This window comes from Mytilus californianus, unplaced genomic scaffold, assembly GCF_021869535.1.
Source record: "Mytilus californianus isolate M0D057914Y unplaced genomic scaffold, xbMytCali1.0.p SCAF_1, whole genome shotgun sequence".
In the NCBI taxonomy this organism is placed as follows: domain Eukaryota; kingdom Metazoa; phylum Mollusca; class Bivalvia; order Mytilida; family Mytilidae; genus Mytilus; species Mytilus californianus.
The window spans coordinates 39,350,256-39,367,498 of NW_026262581.1; the positions used below are offsets into that span (position 1 = coordinate 39,350,256).

General features: G+C 34.2%; 1 protein-coding gene across 1 annotated transcript in view; it reads right to left on the bottom strand.

The window, feature by feature from the left end:
* LOC127702350 (signal peptide, CUB and EGF-like domain-containing protein 2) overlaps nt 1–15,429 on the bottom strand; it is a 239,303-nt gene extending 223,874 nt beyond the window's left edge. Inside the window, exons 1-2 of the mRNA XM_052206494.1 lie at nt 15,309–15,429; nt 6,808–6,945 (exon numbers count right to left, since the gene is read on the bottom strand). Coding sequence (XP_052062454.1) covers nt 6,808–6,835 — 28 coding nt within the window. The 5' untranslated portion in view covers nt 6,836–6,945; nt 15,309–15,429. The remainder of the gene's footprint in view (nt 1–6,807; nt 6,946–15,308) is intronic.
* Nucleotides 15,430–17,243: the final 1,814 nt, after the last annotated feature.

Below are 17,243 nucleotides of genomic sequence, written 5' to 3' on the forward strand. Positions count from 1 at the left end.
GCAAACATGGGATGCAAAAATTTGTACACCATATCCGTATTTCGACAATTAATGTCTCTTCAGTGATGTTAGGGATCGAAACGGTATTTGGAAGGCCATATTATTTACCTCAATTTAGGATAGACTCTTGAATTTTAAAGAGTCGAATTAGATGAACGGATCATATAAAGCCGAAGGAAAATATAATACAAGCCCAAACGAAAAAAATATAAACAAGTCTAAATTGAAAACAACGTTCAAACCTATGATTGCGTTGGATAAAAACCGCAATTTTCATACGTGTGCATCATATGGCAAAATCAAAGGTACTTTATTCAAATTATTTGCACCACGTGACTTTGTCCCTTTTGATCAAATTACTTCCCTTAGCTTAAGATTGAAAATATAATTTATTTTAGATTTGCAGATAATCCAGTCCTTTTCCGTCATGTATCTAACACTAATGTATCTTTAAAAACTTCCTTTGGTGGATATTTACAAAAAATGCTGTGTAATTATAACGGAAAATGCTTAAAATATGACTTTTTACGTAATGGGAAAGTTGAAATCATCATGTTTTTAAAAGAATTTGGCCGAAAACTTAAGAAAGCAGGTAAGTTAAAAGTTATTTAACTTTAAAATTCAACCTAAAAGGTGTTTCACTATATGCGAACAAATCATGAACAATATCTTTCTGCATATGTATTTCTGTTTTGAATCTTGCTATTTTACGATTTTCCGTCATTTTATTTGATCTTATATAGCAATTACACAATGGTTACGCTTCCGATTTTTAAACTAAAAAGGCCGAAAGATTTCAGAGTAGACAATGTCCATTTGTACACAGACAGAAGCCTAAAAACATGTACAATTCACCTATATGCGAAGAAATTGTTCATTCGACATAGGTATTTGCATATTGACATTTTTATTAAAAGGGCTTATATAATCCTATTGTAATGGCTGCCGTCATGATAAGACAAAATGGCCGCTATGCAAATTAGCATATTACCCCTATTTTTGCCATATGTGTAAAACTAATTTCTTGGTAGAGGGGTCTAAATACAGCACAAACAACATTTTCCAAAAGACCAAAAAAGTGAAAAGTATATTTTAACAAATTGCATTTGACACACAGGTCGAACAACTGATGTTCTTGAACCCTGCTGCATGACTGCCATTGACGATTGCCAAATAAATTGATCACGAGATGTATTATGGATCTTAATCATTAATTCAATACCAAACAGAAAACAATTAACTTGCGGAGAAGATGGTATATCGCAAACATGAGGTGCAAAAATTTGTACACCATATCCGGATTTCGACAATTAATGTCTCTTCAGTGATGTTAGGGATCGAAACGGTATTTGGAAGGCCATATAATTTACCTCAATTTAGGATAGACTCTTGAAGTTTAAAGAGTCGAAAAAGGATGAACGGATCATATAAACCCGAAGGAAAATATAATACAAGCCCAAACGAAAAAATATCAACAAGTCTTAATTGAACAACGTTCAAACCTATGATTGCGTTGGATAAAAACCGCAATTTTTATACGTGTACATGTAAAACAAATTTCTTGGTAGAGGGGTCTAAATACCGCACAAACAACATTTTCCAAAAGACCAAAAAAGTGAAAAGTATATTTTAACAAATCGCATTTGACTAACAGGTCGAACAACTGATGTTCTTAAACCCTGCTGACTGCCATTGACGATTGCCAAATAAATTGATCACGAGATGTAACATGGATCTTTAATTATTAATTTACTACCAAACAGAAAACAATAAACTTGCGGAGAAGATGGTATACCGCTAACATGAGGTGCAAAAATTTGTACACCATATCCGGATTTCGACAATTAATGTCTCTGCAGTGATGTTAGGGATCGAAACGGTATTGGAAGGCCATATAATTTACCTCAATTTAGGATAGACTCTTGAATTTTAAAGAGTCGAAATAGGATGAACGGATCATATTAACCCGAAGGAAAATATAATACAAGCCCAAACGAAAAAATATAAACAAGTCTAAATTGAAAAGAACGTTCAAACATATGATTGCGTTGTATAAAAACCGCAATTTTTATACGTGTGCATGTAAAACAAATTTCTTGTTTGCGGTATACCATCTTTGCCGCGAGTTTATTGTTTTCTGTTTGGTATTAAATTTATAGTTAAGATCCATTTATTACATCTTGTGATCCGTTTATTTGGCAATCGCCAATGGCAGTCAGCAGGATTTAAGAACATTTGTTGTTCGACCTGTTAGTCAAATGCGTTTTGTTAAAATATACTTTTTCACTTTTTGGTCTTTTGGAAAATGTTGTTTGTGCTGTATTTAGACCCCTCTAACAAGAAATTTGTTTTGCATGCACACGTACGTATTTGATCTAGCGTCGTAATACAGTACATGATATATAAGGCATGAAGATTGAATTGTTACAGATCAGCTGAAATATCTATTGTAAAGGATCCTACAAATTAATGCAAGATACAGTCACAGAAATAATTCTTTACAATAGATATTTCAGCTGATCTGTAACAATTCCATCTTCATGCCTTATATATCATGTACTGTATTACGACGCTGGATTAAAAACGGACGAAGAAAGGTAACACCCGGCCACCGAAAGCTTTATTTTTGTGAAGCCTAGGTGGTCGTGTGGTCTAGCGCGTCGGATACAGTGCAGGCGATTCGGTGTCACGATATCTCAGTAGCATGAGTTCGAATCCTGGCGAGGGAAGAACAAAAAATTTGCGAAAGTAAATTTACAGATCTAACATTGTTGGGCTGATGTTTAGACGAGTTGTATATACAGAATGTACACAGCCATGTATCCCCATCACTCTGGTGTTCCGATGGATAAATCTGTTGTAGAGTTGTCACTGGTTCAGACGTACTTATAAATATAATTATTTCTGTGACTGTATCTTGCATTAATTTGTAGGATCCTTTACAATAGATATTTCAGCTGATCTGTAACAATTCCATCTTCATGCCTTATATATCATGTACTGTATTACGACGCTAGATTAAAAACTGACGAGGAAAGGTAACACCCGGCCACCGAAAGCTTTATTTTTGTGAAGCCTAGGAGGTCGTGTGGTCTAGCGCGTCGGATACAGTGCAGGCGATTTGGTGTCACGATATCTCAGTAGCATGAGTTCGAATCCCGGCGAGGGAAGAACAAAAAATTTGCGAAAGTAAATTTACAGATCTAACATTGTTGGGCTGATGTTTAGACGAGTTGTATATACAGAATGTACACAGCCATGTATCACCATCACTGCTGGTGATCCGATGGATAAATCTGTTGTAGAGTTGTCACTGGTTCAGACGTACTTATAAATATAATTATTTCTGTGACTGTATCTTGCATTAATTTGTAGGATCCTTTATAATAGATATTTCAGCTGATCTGTAACAATTCCATCTTCATGCCTTATATATCATGTTTTGTATTACGACGCTAGATGAAAAACTGACGACGAAAGGTAACACCCGGCCACTGAAAGCTTTATTTTTGTGAAGCCTAGGTGGTCGTGTGGTCTAGCGCGTCGGATACAGCACAGGCGATTTGGTGTCAAGATATCTCAGTAGCATGAGTCCGAATCCCGGCGAGGGAAGAACAAAAAATTTGCAAAAGTAAATTTACAGATCTAACATTGTTGGGCTGATGTTTAGACGAGTTGTATATACAGAATGTACACAGCCATGTATCACCATCACTGCTGGTGATCCGATGGATAAATCTGTTGTAGAGTTGTCACTGGTTCAGACGTACTTATATATATATATATTTCGACTCTTTCAAAATTCAAGAGTCTATCCTAAATTGAGGTAAATTATATGGCCTTCCAAATACCGTTTCGATTCCTAACATCACTGAAGAGACATTAATTGTCGAAATCCGGATATGGTGTACAAATTTTTGCACCTCATGTTTGCGATATACCATCTTTTCCGCAAGTTTATTGTTTTCTGTTTGGTAATAAATTAATAATAAGATCCATTTTTTACATCTGGTGATCCGTTTATTTGTCAATCGCCAATGGCAGTCAGCAGGGTTTAAGAACATCAGTTGTTCGACCTGCTAGTCAAATGCGTTTTGTTAAAATATACTTTTTCACTTTTTCAGTCTTTTGGAAAAATGTTGTTTGTGCTGTATTTAGACCCCTCTACCAAGAAATTTGTTTTGCATGCACACGTATAAAAATTGCGGTTTTTATCCAACGCAATCATAGGTTTGAACGTTGTTTTCAATTTAGACTTGTATATATATATATATATATATATATATTTAGACTTGTTTATATTTTTTCGTTTGGGCTTGTATTATATTTGCCTTCGGGTTTATATGATCCGTCCATCCTATTTTGACTCCTCAAAATTCAAAAGTCTATCCTTAATTGAGGTAACTTGTATGGCTTTCCATATACCGTTTCGATTCCTAACATCACTGAAGAGACATTAATTGTCGAAATCCGGATATGGTGTACAAAAACCTTTGCACCTTTTGTTGCGGTATACCATCTTTTCCGCAAGTTTATTTTTTCTGTTTAGTATTAAATTTATAATTAAGATCCATTTATTACATCGGTGATCCGTTTATTTGGCAATCGCCAATGGCTGTCAGCAGGGTTTAAGAACATTTGTTGTTCGACCTGTTAGTCAAATGCGTTTTGTTAAAATATACTTTTTCACTTTTTGGTCTTTTGGAAAATGTTGTATGTGCTGTATTTAGACCCCTCTAACAAAAAATTAGTTTTGCATGCACACGTATAAAAATTGCGGTTTTTATCCAACGCAATCATAGGTTTGAAACGTTGTTTTCAATTTAGACTTGTTTATATATATATATATATATTTATAAATATATTGGAGAGAGTTGTTTATAAACATGTCTTCAATCACCTACAAAGAAATAAGTTAATATATGAATACCAGTCTGGGTTTCTTCCAAAATGTGTAACTGTTCACCATGGCCAGCTTTAAGAAATTTACAACTGTATTTTAAATTCACTAGAACATAAAGAAATTAGCTGTTTCGTTTTCTGTGACTTTTCTGAAACTTTTGATAAAGTTTGGCATCAAGGATTGATACATAAAATGAAGTCATACGGTGTGGACGGGAAGTTATTGAATTGGTTTAAAAGTTATCTTATCAACAGACAACCGCGAGTTGTTATTAAACAATCTTTGTCAGAGCTTTGCAGTATTTCAGCTGGTGTCCCACAGGGTTCTGTTAAGGGATATCTCTTATTCATTATCTATAGTAATGATAATGCTGAAATTTTTTTATCTCTTTATGTAGATTATTTGCAGATGACACATCTCTCAGCTATTCTAGTCGTGACACTTCACAAATAAAATCAGTGATCCGTCACGTCTTGAGTGAGCTAAGCGATTGTTCTAAGAAATGGCTGATGTCCTTTAACCCAGAAAAAAAAAACAGAAATGATTTTGTTTTCATACATTGGATCTCCGGAAATGAGTTTCATATTCAATGGCAAGAATATTAAAGTTATAGATTTTTATAAACATTTGGGTGTTACATTTAGTAGAGATGCTAAATAGAACACCCATGTGGGAGGTATCATAAAAAATATATCGAAACATTTGAATGTACTTAGAAAATTAAAGTACAGATTAAGAAGAAATAACTTAGAAAAGCTGTACTTGACTTTTATAAGACCGTTACTCGAATATGACTGTGAAATTTGGGATAATATTGGTGTCGGTTATTGTAACAAATTAGAGCAGCTGCAACTTGAGGCAGCCAGAATTATATACAGGTCTTCCTATTTTTACTAGTAGTAGATTATTATTGATGAGATTGGTTGGGAAACTCTAACTGAACGAAGAGAAAGGAGGAAGTTACAATTATTCTATAATATTCATCATAATAATGCACCAGCATATCTTTGCAATTTAATTCCACCAACAATCCAAAGTACAGATGTTTACCCCTTACGCAATGGGAATGATATAATATACCCTTTTCGTAGACTTTCATTGACCCAAGAATCCTTCAAACGACTGTGGAATAATCTTAATGTGGTTACACGCAACATTGACTCTTTAGGTAAATATAAAACCGAATTCAAAAATATTAAACTGAATTCAAAAGCCTAAGTACATTAACATTATGAATTTGGAAATCGTAAACTCAACATCATTTTGACTCAACTTAGCTACTTTTTTGAATTATGATCTTAACAGAGTCGATATCATTTCAGATCAAGTCTGATCGCTATGGTGCTAAGCGTAAAGATTCACTTCTATTTTGAATGTCCTAATTATGCTTATATAAGAATCAAACTATCTAATAAGCTAAACTGGTTACCAGAGAACTCCACTAAATTAGATCATCTTACCCTCCGGTGATTCGTCATCAACTAATGATGAAAATGAAAGAATTTAAAAAAATGTATATGCATGTATTAAAGAGTCAAAGAGGTTTCTAATTGTATAATATAGCACACTTAAGTGCATATATATGTATATTGTGTACAACCATTCACATCATCACACATCTTTTTTTTACATATCCCATATATATATAATGTATTGTATTGTTTGCATGCATGTTTTGTAAATTTTCTATTGTTATAAATTGTTCATGGGAGAAGACTTTATATGTGTGATTAATTTTTGTCTCATCCTTTTTGCATATCCGAGCAAACAAAATGTTTAAACTAACAGGATTTAATATAGGACCGCTATGTCTCGTATCAGTAATTTTCGCCGCAGACTTGATAAAAATTATCACGACTGTTCTCATTTTATAGTCGAACCGTAAAAATGTCAGGTTTGTTTACCTTTACAAGTGCGTTCATTGGATGCCATAGAAAAGCCTGCATAACATCCACATGTATATGATCCAACTGTATTATTACATGCACCACGTCCAATTTGTTTATCACAATTGTTAGTTCCTAATGAGCATTCATCAATATCTAAAAAAAAAGTATTTATATAAACAAGAATGTTGACAAATTCCATCATACACTCATTTATTTATAATAGTATGTTTACTGATGTGCATTCTATTTGATGGCGTATTCCAGGTATTAACGAGTTTTAAGTTACAAAGGTTTTGGTACAAATAGGTCACTGGATAGAAATTGTCACAGTCACTACCAGTATTTCATGATGTATGCACAAATCTTATGAATATGCCAATCTTTAGTTTCGCATATTTTAAAATGATATTCTCAAACATACCGGTATTAATATCCCTTAAAATCTCTCCAAAAGGAAAAAGAACATTTCGTCAATTCAGTTAATTCAAATTACATTCTACAAATAACAGCTGCTAATTTTATTTCAATGTAAACAAGATTGAGTCGACAGACTTTAAATTCCCTAAATTGTAAATTTTATCCATTTAATTAGTAAACAGATGTCGAAATAATACGATTTAGATTAAAAGACGTAATTTTCAAAAGTATTCAACTGCATATATTTCGGTTCTTATAAATAGTGATCTAACACCCGTTAAATAAATCATCAAATATTGAGAGAGAAAAATCATATTAATAGCGTCATAGTCTTAAATATATAATTGTTTTATTAGTTGTTAGTGCCTTTGAACTAGCTTTAAATAACTACAAGTACTCACTTTTCTGTACTGTTTGTCTTTAGTGTTTTTGTTATGGTTCTTGTTGTGCTTTGTATCGATCTAATGAGTTAAGCCCTTTTTTCCCCGAATGTGACCTACCGAATTTGACTTATCACCGGGTTTGTACTAACATGAGCAACACGATGGGTGCTACATGTGGAGCAGGATCTGCTTAACCTTCCGGAACACCTGAGATCACCCACAGTTTTTGGTGGGGTTCGTGTTGCTCAGTCTTTAGTTTTCTATGTTGAGTTTTGTGTACTGTTGTTTGTCTGTTGGTCTTTTTCTTTTTTAGCCATGGTGTTGTCAGTTTATTTTAGACTTATGAGTTTGAATGTCCCTTTGGTACCTTTCGCCTCTCTTTTTTAACTGATTTTGATAGTTTGTTCTTATGTTTTACTGTTAAATCACTGTCCCAGGTTAGGGAGGATTTGGCGAAAGCAAACATGTTTGATACCGCCGACTTCTGTATGTGCCCGCCCAAAGCCCGGAGCCTGTAATTCCGTGGTTGTTGTTTGTTGCTGTATATCATATTTGTTTTCCGTTTATTGTTTCGTACATAAATCAAACCGTTAGTTTTCTCGTTTGAATGGTTTTACATTTGTCATTTCGGGCCCTTTGATATCTTACTTTGCGGTATGGGTTTTGATCATTGCTTAGCCGAACAGTACCTTATAGTCGTTAACTTCTACGTCATTTGGTATCTGGCGGAGAGCTGTCTCATTGGCAATCATTACACATCTTCTTATATTTATGTTATAAAATATTTTGATCTTTTCAAACTTTATTTAAGTTGTCTTGCATAAACCAGGATCATTTAAAGGCCATGTGTCTTTGTTGACATTTATGCGTTCAATACTTTGCAAACAACACATTCCCACTTAATCTTATCGCATGGAAACTTAACCTTTCGATAACATAGTCACTGAAAAAATCTGGGTATAATTTTTTTTTGTTTCAGTACTTATAGTTCCTTTTTTTAGTAATAAACCATACAAAATATCGCTCATAGTACATGTAAAAATATGATTAGACCCGTAGTTCTCTGCTTGATAATATTTGAGTTTTTTGACGATACAGTATACCGTCATGAGATTGGTACCCCGATAGGAGCATAGGTTTGGTATCGTGATTTGGGATAACTGTGCTCTTCTATTGCAGATTTATTTCGTTACTGTCATGCATTAATTTGCCAAAACGTCACAGGAACCAATCGAAATAGCACTAATATGTATTTAACAAAACCTGCAGATGTTTAGACGACATATTCTATGTTAACAGAAACCCTAAAAATTCTTAAAATTTACAAATAAATTTTACAAACTTAAGTTAGAATTACGAAATCAAATGTTAATTATAACTTTTGTCTTTTATCAAACTTTGATATAATAATTTTTCATGGTAATTGTCTAACCAAAGTTTATGACAAATCAGTAATTTGTCTTTCCAAAATGTACCTTGTGTAAAAAGAGGCGGAAGATACAAAAGTGATAATCAAACCCATAAGTCAAAAACGACCTGACTATGCCATGGCAAAAAAAAAACAAAAAAAACGACAAAACAAAATCAACAGTCAACAAAACACAACATAGAAAACTAGAAAACTGGGAAACACAAACCCCACCAAAAACCGAGGTGATCGCAGGTGCTGTGGATGGGTGACCAGATCCTGCTTAACATGTGGCACCCGTCATGTAGTTCAAGTAAGCACAAACACGCTGATAAGTCTTATTCGGTAGGTCACATTCGCGAAAAAAAAAGAACAGAGTTGTTTTTACGACAAACGGAACATTATCGTCGTCAACTGCGAAACAAATATTCCATAACGGTCAACCAACTGGTGATGGTGTCCGTAAATTTTCCGAAAGGATGACTTCAACTTTAAAAACACTTGGAGCTCTTGGTTTAATAACTTCCTTGTAAGCAGCAACTATCAATCAAGGACATCATGATAGGAAATGCATCTGGAATATCGTATCAACTGAGAGATATATATTCAATATGCAGGCGCTGTTGGAATTGTGCTACATTGAAATGGAAAGTCCACAATTAGGAAGCTAAAATCATCTCTTTTGGCGTAAAGTATTTTTTCTAGATCGACCCTCATTGTCAATGTGTAAATGCATATCAAGAAATGAGAAAGCATAACTGTATATGTTGTATCCTTTATTTAAATTTCGACGGCACATGCGTCTTCACAAAAGTCCCAAACGTTTGACTATTCGGTCAGGATACATCATCTGTATAGCGGAACGTGAAGTTAAAGGATAATTCTAGCTTTTTTTTTATTCTTCATAAGAAACTCCAGTATGCAGCTTGAATATTGGAAGCCGGCAAGAAGAGGAGCACATATGGTTCCCATGGAAATGCCGATTGTTTGTTGAAAAATCGAAATCAACCATCTTGATAATGTTACTTTCAGAGAATACTTTGAATCAGACAGGTTTATTCCAAAGTGCAATTTATTCCGCCCTAAAACAAAATATTTGTATCTACGTTAGTTATTGTTTTTTTTATGAAACAAAGCAAGATCAATTCTTTACATTTGTTCTTTTGGTTTGAAATGGGGAGATACTGTGTAAAGGGTTTTACTTGTGTAAATTTTTAATCAGAAGTGAAAAGTGCTAGTTTGTAATGCCGTTTCATAATTCATTGAACGTAGCATATTTACTTAAAAAATTTCGCAGCAGGGATATACACCATTAATTGGTCATAATATCATAAAATTTTAAAAGAAGAATAAAGATTAATAGTGGAATAAATGATTGCACCAACAAGGATTACATAAAAAGTTGTATTTCACATACAGTTTTCCCTTAATATTATTCAGAAAGGTAACAAGGTTATTATTGTCATTTTAATTTTAATTTTGGGTTAATAAACTCATTCTATAAAAATAAGAAGATGTCGTTTGATTGCCAATGAGACAACTCTCCACAAGAGACCAAATGACACAGAAATTAACAGCTATAGGTTATCGTACGGCCTTCAACAATGAGCCCATACCGCATAGTCATCTATGAAAGGCCCCGAAATGACAAATGTAAAAGAATTCAAACGAGAAAAATAACGGCCTAATTTATGTACAAAATACATTCTAAACCATTAAACAGATTGAGTCTAACTTTGTTTCCTAAATTATGACCAACGCAGGTACAAATATATCGGGTTAGGAAAGGATAATTCCTATCTTGTAACAAAATTCTCTATTTAGATATGTTCCCTGAAATGACATCATCAAGAAGCTTGACTTAAAATATATTTAGATATATTTGTTATAATTGAGGGACGTGTTTTTTTCAACAGGCAACCGGCATTTGCAAGGGAACCAACTTTTTTCCTTTTCTTGTCGACCTGTTCTATTATTCAGAAGAGGTAGATTTCAAACAGCAGCTTCTCGAGAAGAATGGAAGATGCTAGCAGTATTCTTTTACTGCGCTTTCATGTTTTAGTTTGAGCGTTTCTGGTGACGGGAAATCCGAAAAAAAAACCGCTTCAGTCGCACAAAAATAAAGTTTTTATTTCATTTTTAAAGCAATTTATGATGTCATCTAACTATGTTTCGTAACTAAATTGAATGCATCAATCCGAAAGAACTTGAAATAACGGATACCACAAGTAAAGGTGAGTGTACTTAAGTCAACTTCGTACTTGATTGAGCCTTTTGCGCTTTTTTGATTCCAGCCTCACTGATGAGTCTCGTGAAGACGAAACGAGCGTCTGGCGTACGAAACTATAAGCCTGGTATCTTTGATGAGTTTTTTTCATATCTTGACTGACATATAGTAATTGACAATGCAGGTCGGATGAGAACTAAACTATTCGTTATGACAAAAAAGATCATCAGCTTGTGAGGACTTTCCATTTCTATGTAGCAACTTTCAAGCAGCGCTTGCATATGCATTAAACATCTCTCAGATGATACGATATTCTAAATCTTTTGTTTCCTATCATGATTTACCTGAATATAGGGTTGCTACTTACAAGAAATATATTGAACCAGATTCTTAATTAGAAAGATAAAAGTCATCCTTCAGAACCGTTTTACGTTTTGTGGTGTCCTGTGCTGTCGTGAATTTATGGGAGGTGTCCGTTGTTATTCTGCGGTTTACATGTTGTAATGTACTATTATATTGTTTGTTTATGTAATTCTCTGTGCTGAGTGTTCTTGCGTTTGTTTGTACTGTATCCCTCTCGCGTAGTGTTGTCATTTTAGTGGTGTTTTTAACATTGCCATATAAGCGGGATGTTTGGCTAGCCATAAAACCAGGTTCAACCCACCATGTTTTCTTAAAATGTCCTGTACCAAGTCAGGAATATGGCAGTTGTTATCAAATAGATATAAGAAGATGTGGTTTGAGTGCCAATAAGACAATTCTCAATCCAAGTCACAATTTGTAAAAGTAAACCATTATAGGTCAAAGTACGGCCTTCAACACGGAGCATTGGCTCACACCGAACAGCAAGCTATAAAGGGCCCCAAAATTTACTAGTGTAAAACAATTCAAACGGGAAAACCAACGGTCTAATCTATATAAAAGATGAGAAACGAGAAACACTTATGAACCACATCAACAAACGACAACCACTGAACAACAGGTTCCTGACTTAGGACAGGTGCAAACAAATGCAGCGGGTTTAAACGTTTTAACAGGCGCCAACCTTCACCTTAACCTGAAATAATAGTGTAACATCACAACATAGAAAGACACACTATAAAATATCAATTGAAATGGCTTAACTCAATCAAAAGACATATTAACAAAAACAAGTAAACATACACTGAACGAATAAATTTGATCTATGACACAATGTAAATACAAAATATAAAAAAGGGGGGTGAGATGTAAAACAATATCAGAAAAACTATAACCTTGGACAAAATGTCGTTAAATAAAATAACGTATACAGGTAAATAAAAAATAATTTTGTTGTAAGGAGTACATGGAGTACGGAAATATTTTTTACAAAATAAATAAATTTGTTGTTCATAGTACGAGAACAGAAATGAAAATTTATCGTCATACTAAATACTTATTAAAGGTGGTATCTATTAAAAATAGTGAGACGAGATATAACACAAAATAAGTAAACTTTAAATAACAAAAATGCATTACAAATTGTATCAACAGGTCAAATTAACATGAATTTGAGAGTACTCGCAGTTACTGAAAGCTAGTTAAAAGCCAAAAACAATTAATAATAAAAAATCATGCATCAGAGACTAAAAACAACTAAAACACACCCCAGCGATTTAGTGTTTTAACGTCATGGACAGTCAAAGAAGACATAACTTGTGCAATGCCAAAATAAGAGTATCGACAGGAACTAGGATAGTTAGGATTTAACCTTTTAATAAATATGTATAATGTTATATATAGATAAAGTAATATATATATACAGAAAATGAACGTGCATGTGTATTTATTCATCCCAAAAAAAACATTTGAAAAGAATACAAATTTAGTTCTGTTTTGATTTGTTGGTGACAAAATCGATATTTGTGTCAATGTAAACAATATTCAAAGATCTAATTATAACATTGATAAGATAACCTTTACTAATGAGTTTGTTAAAAGGTTCGATGAGTTTACAAGGACCACATAGTGATTTCCGCGCTTTTAGTACAATATTACCGTAAAATTTAGGATGTGAAATATCGTTTTTCATAAGTTTTCTACAGGTACAGCCAAATTTACTAATCAAATCTTTGTATCTATGAAAGAATTTAGTAAATGTTTTAAGTAATTTATGGTAACGAAATCCCTGACTTAATAATTTACCAGTGATGCATTGATTACGTTCGTTAAAATCTTTGACATCACTACACACACGGGCATAACGAACGAGTTGGGATATATAGACACCGTATGATGGAGCCAAAGGAACATCGCCGTCTAAAAAAGGAAAATTAACAATACGGAATGAAAAGTCGTCTCTTTTGTCGTAAATTTTAGTATGGAGTTTCCCTTTAGAAATTGAAATGTTTAAATCTAGAAAAGGACAACTACTGCTGTTTATGTTAGATTTATTTAAAGTATAGTCCGTTTCTATGTATGTTGGCGTTTGTTTTTGTTGCAGTTCAGTGTTTCTGTTGTTCCGTTGTTTTCCTTTTATAGTTGATGTGTTTCCCTCGGTTTTAGTTTGTAATCCGGATTTGTTTTCGCTTTATCGATTTATGACTACTGAAGAGCGGCATACTACTGTTGCCTTTATTTGCGGACGCCATCATGTTTTTGCTTGACCGTTCGGTTATGGAGTATCTTGATAACCGATTACTACGGGTATATTCCAATTGTCGTAGTTACAATTCTGTCCTATTTCTCACCAGCTTGACCTCTCGATATTCGAATAATCCTTGAAATGTTACAGGCCATGAAAACACGTGCCTCTAGTGTAGCAGAATCTCCATAACCTTCCAAAACACCTAAAATTACCTCATGGTTATTTGAGAGGTTCCTGTTGTTCAGTGTTTCGTCTTCTTTGTAGTGTGTTGTAGACGTTTTTGTCTTTTCGTCGTGATTTCATTTTTGATCATGGTTATTGATTGTCCCTCTGGTATCTTCTGTCTTTTTCCATTGATAAAAGTCATAATTATAATGGTGTTCTTCAATGAGTGCGTCTGATATGTTTGGGATGATCATCAATTTGCTAATTAGTAGTGTGAAGCGAGACTTCAATGTTTCTTTGATATTATCTGCTTTAAAACTTTTTCAATTTTTTTTTAATCTCTAATGAATTTATACATGAATGTTTAGACTCGGGACGATGGAAATCTTGACATAATGTATAGAAACTTGTTTAAATAAGACCGTATCGTATAGTGCTTCTTACACAAACGCTGATCCAACAGATGTATGAGGAGGAACGACTGATATCGACACAACATAATTCTTACCATTATGAATTAGTTGATCGATACGATGTGTAGGTGTCTAGACATATTTTCGTGGTTTTAGATCTTAAGATTCCAGTATGGTCATCTGATCTGTGATTTTCCGATTGTGTCCTATTCTCGATTTGGACATTTTTACTGAGTGTGCATTTGCATGGCGGATGATGCATGCATAGCAGAAGACCCTTGTCCTGGCGACGCACCCGGTCTCGTGCTGATTGGTGTTCGTGTGATTCCCTCTGGTATTTTTTTTGCCTTGATTTACTTCTTCCTAATCGATTTACGAGAATTGAGCATCGGCAAACTACATTCCACTTAACTTATGACCTCTATAGGCCTTTTTTGTTTTTATTGTTCGTATGTTGCTTTATTCACATAAACCTCCATACTTGTATTTCTATCAATAATTGATTCATCCATGCACCTTAATCAATTTTATTTGATTTTCAGTAGATCTAGCAGTAGATCTAGCACTTGTAGTTATTAAATATCTTTAAGTCATTAAAAACACGGAACTGTCGTAACAGTGACTACTTCGTTATGTGATTAAGCCTTCAGACTGTTTTGATTCTAGCGCCACTAATGAATCTGATGAAGACGTGACGCACGTCTGGAGTCTCAATTTGTAAGCGTGGTATCTATGATTAGTGTTTATTTAAAAATTTTATCGACCACATGTAGATGATTTTTGTTCAATATGTCAATTTTAGCGTAAAATCTATTTATGTTTGACCCAATCAAAGAGATTAAAAATTCTAAATACAGAAATCACTTTCAGTTCCGTAAAACAACATTATACATACCACTGCAAATAATGCCATCTCCTTGGTAACCAACTAAACAAGAACAAGTATAACCTCCTTCTGTGTTAGTACATTGTGCCAAAGAAGGATGACAGCTGTCAGTACCCAGCAAACATTCATTGACATCTGCATTGAAAAATAATAACAAAAACTATTCATTATATTGATTCTTCGTGTATATTAGTGTTGCAAAACACTTGTCCTACCTCCATGACAAATATGTTGTTGTCCCCGCAGATAAAGCCCCAAACAACATCGTTTTTGTGTGTAAATATCATTACATAAACTGCTTGATAAATGAATTAGGTATTGACAATTCACTTGGAAACTCAACATATACCCTCACGACACTTACCAAAGAGGAAATCCTAGATAATCATAGGTCTATTCTATGTTCCTTTGGAATTTCAACCAAAGACGAAGAACTGGATCTTCCATCACTGTATTGGATACCTAAACTACATAAGTGTCCTTACAAACAACGGTATATTGCTGGGTCTTCCAAGTGCTCCACGAAACCTCTTTCTAAAATATTAACATCTATTTTATCAGCAATCAAAGCCGGGCTCCAAAGTTATTGTGAAACTGCCTATTCTAGAGGTGGTGTGAATCAGATGTGGATACTAAAAAATTCCAAAGATCTTTTAGAGTACATACAATCTAAGACTCTCTCATCTTGCAATAGTATTAAAACATTTGACTTTTCTACACTTTACACAAGTATTCCCCATTCCAAACTAAAAGAGAAATTGAAAGAGTTGGTATTACTTTGTTTCATTAAAAAGAATGGCGAACGTAGATACAAGTATCTTGTCTTGGGGAGGGATAAATCCTACTTTGTAAAGAATCACTCTGATTCAAACAAAAAATTCTCTTAAACTGACATTATCAAGATGCTTGATTTCTTGTTTGACAACATATTTGTTACGTTTGGAGGACGTGTTTTTCAACAGACTGTCGGAATTCCAATGGGAACCAATTGTGCCCCTCTTCTTGCCGACTTGTTTCTTTATTATTATGAGGCTGACTTTATACAGGAGCTTCTTAGGAAGAGAGATAAGAAGTTAGCAATATCCTTTAACTCTACGTTCCGCTATATAGCTGATGTTCTCTCACTTAATAATACAAAATTTGGTGACTATGTTGAACGAATCTATCCCATCGAACTAGAGATAAAGGATACTACAGATACAGTTAAGTCTGCCTCATATCTTGACTTACATCTAGAAATTGACAATGAGGGTCGGTTGAAAACAAAACTTTACGACAAAAGAGATGATTTCAGCTTCCCAATTGTGAGTTTTCCATTTCTATGTAGCAACATCCCAGCAGCGCCTGCATACGGAGTATATATCTCCCAATTGATACGATATTCCCGGGCTTGTGTTTCCTATCATGATTTCCTTGATAGAGGATTGCTGCTCACAAGGAAGCTATTAAACCAAGAGTTCCAAATGGTGAAGTTGAAGTCATCCCTTCGTAAATTTTACGGACGCCATCACGAGTTGGTTGACCGTTATGGAATAACCGTTTCACAGATGATATCGGATATGTTCTGTATGTCGTAACTACAATACCCTTCCCTTTTCACGAATGTGACTTACCGAATTAGACTATTTACCAGATTTGTAATAACATAAGCAACTCGACGGGTGCCACATGTGGAGCAGGATCTGCTTACCCTTCCGGAGCACCTGAGATCACCCCCAGTTTTTGGTGGGGTTCGTGTTGCTTAGTCTTTAGTTTTCTATGTTGTGTCATCTGTACTATTATTTGTCTGATTGTCTTTTTATTTTTGGCCATGACGTTGTCAGTTTGTTTTCGATCTATGAGTTTGACTGTCCCTCTGGTATCTTTCGTCCCTCTTTTAAGACAACGAAGACTTATTTTGCCCTAAAATTGAACTTTGTAATATCAATTGTAAAAATCTACATT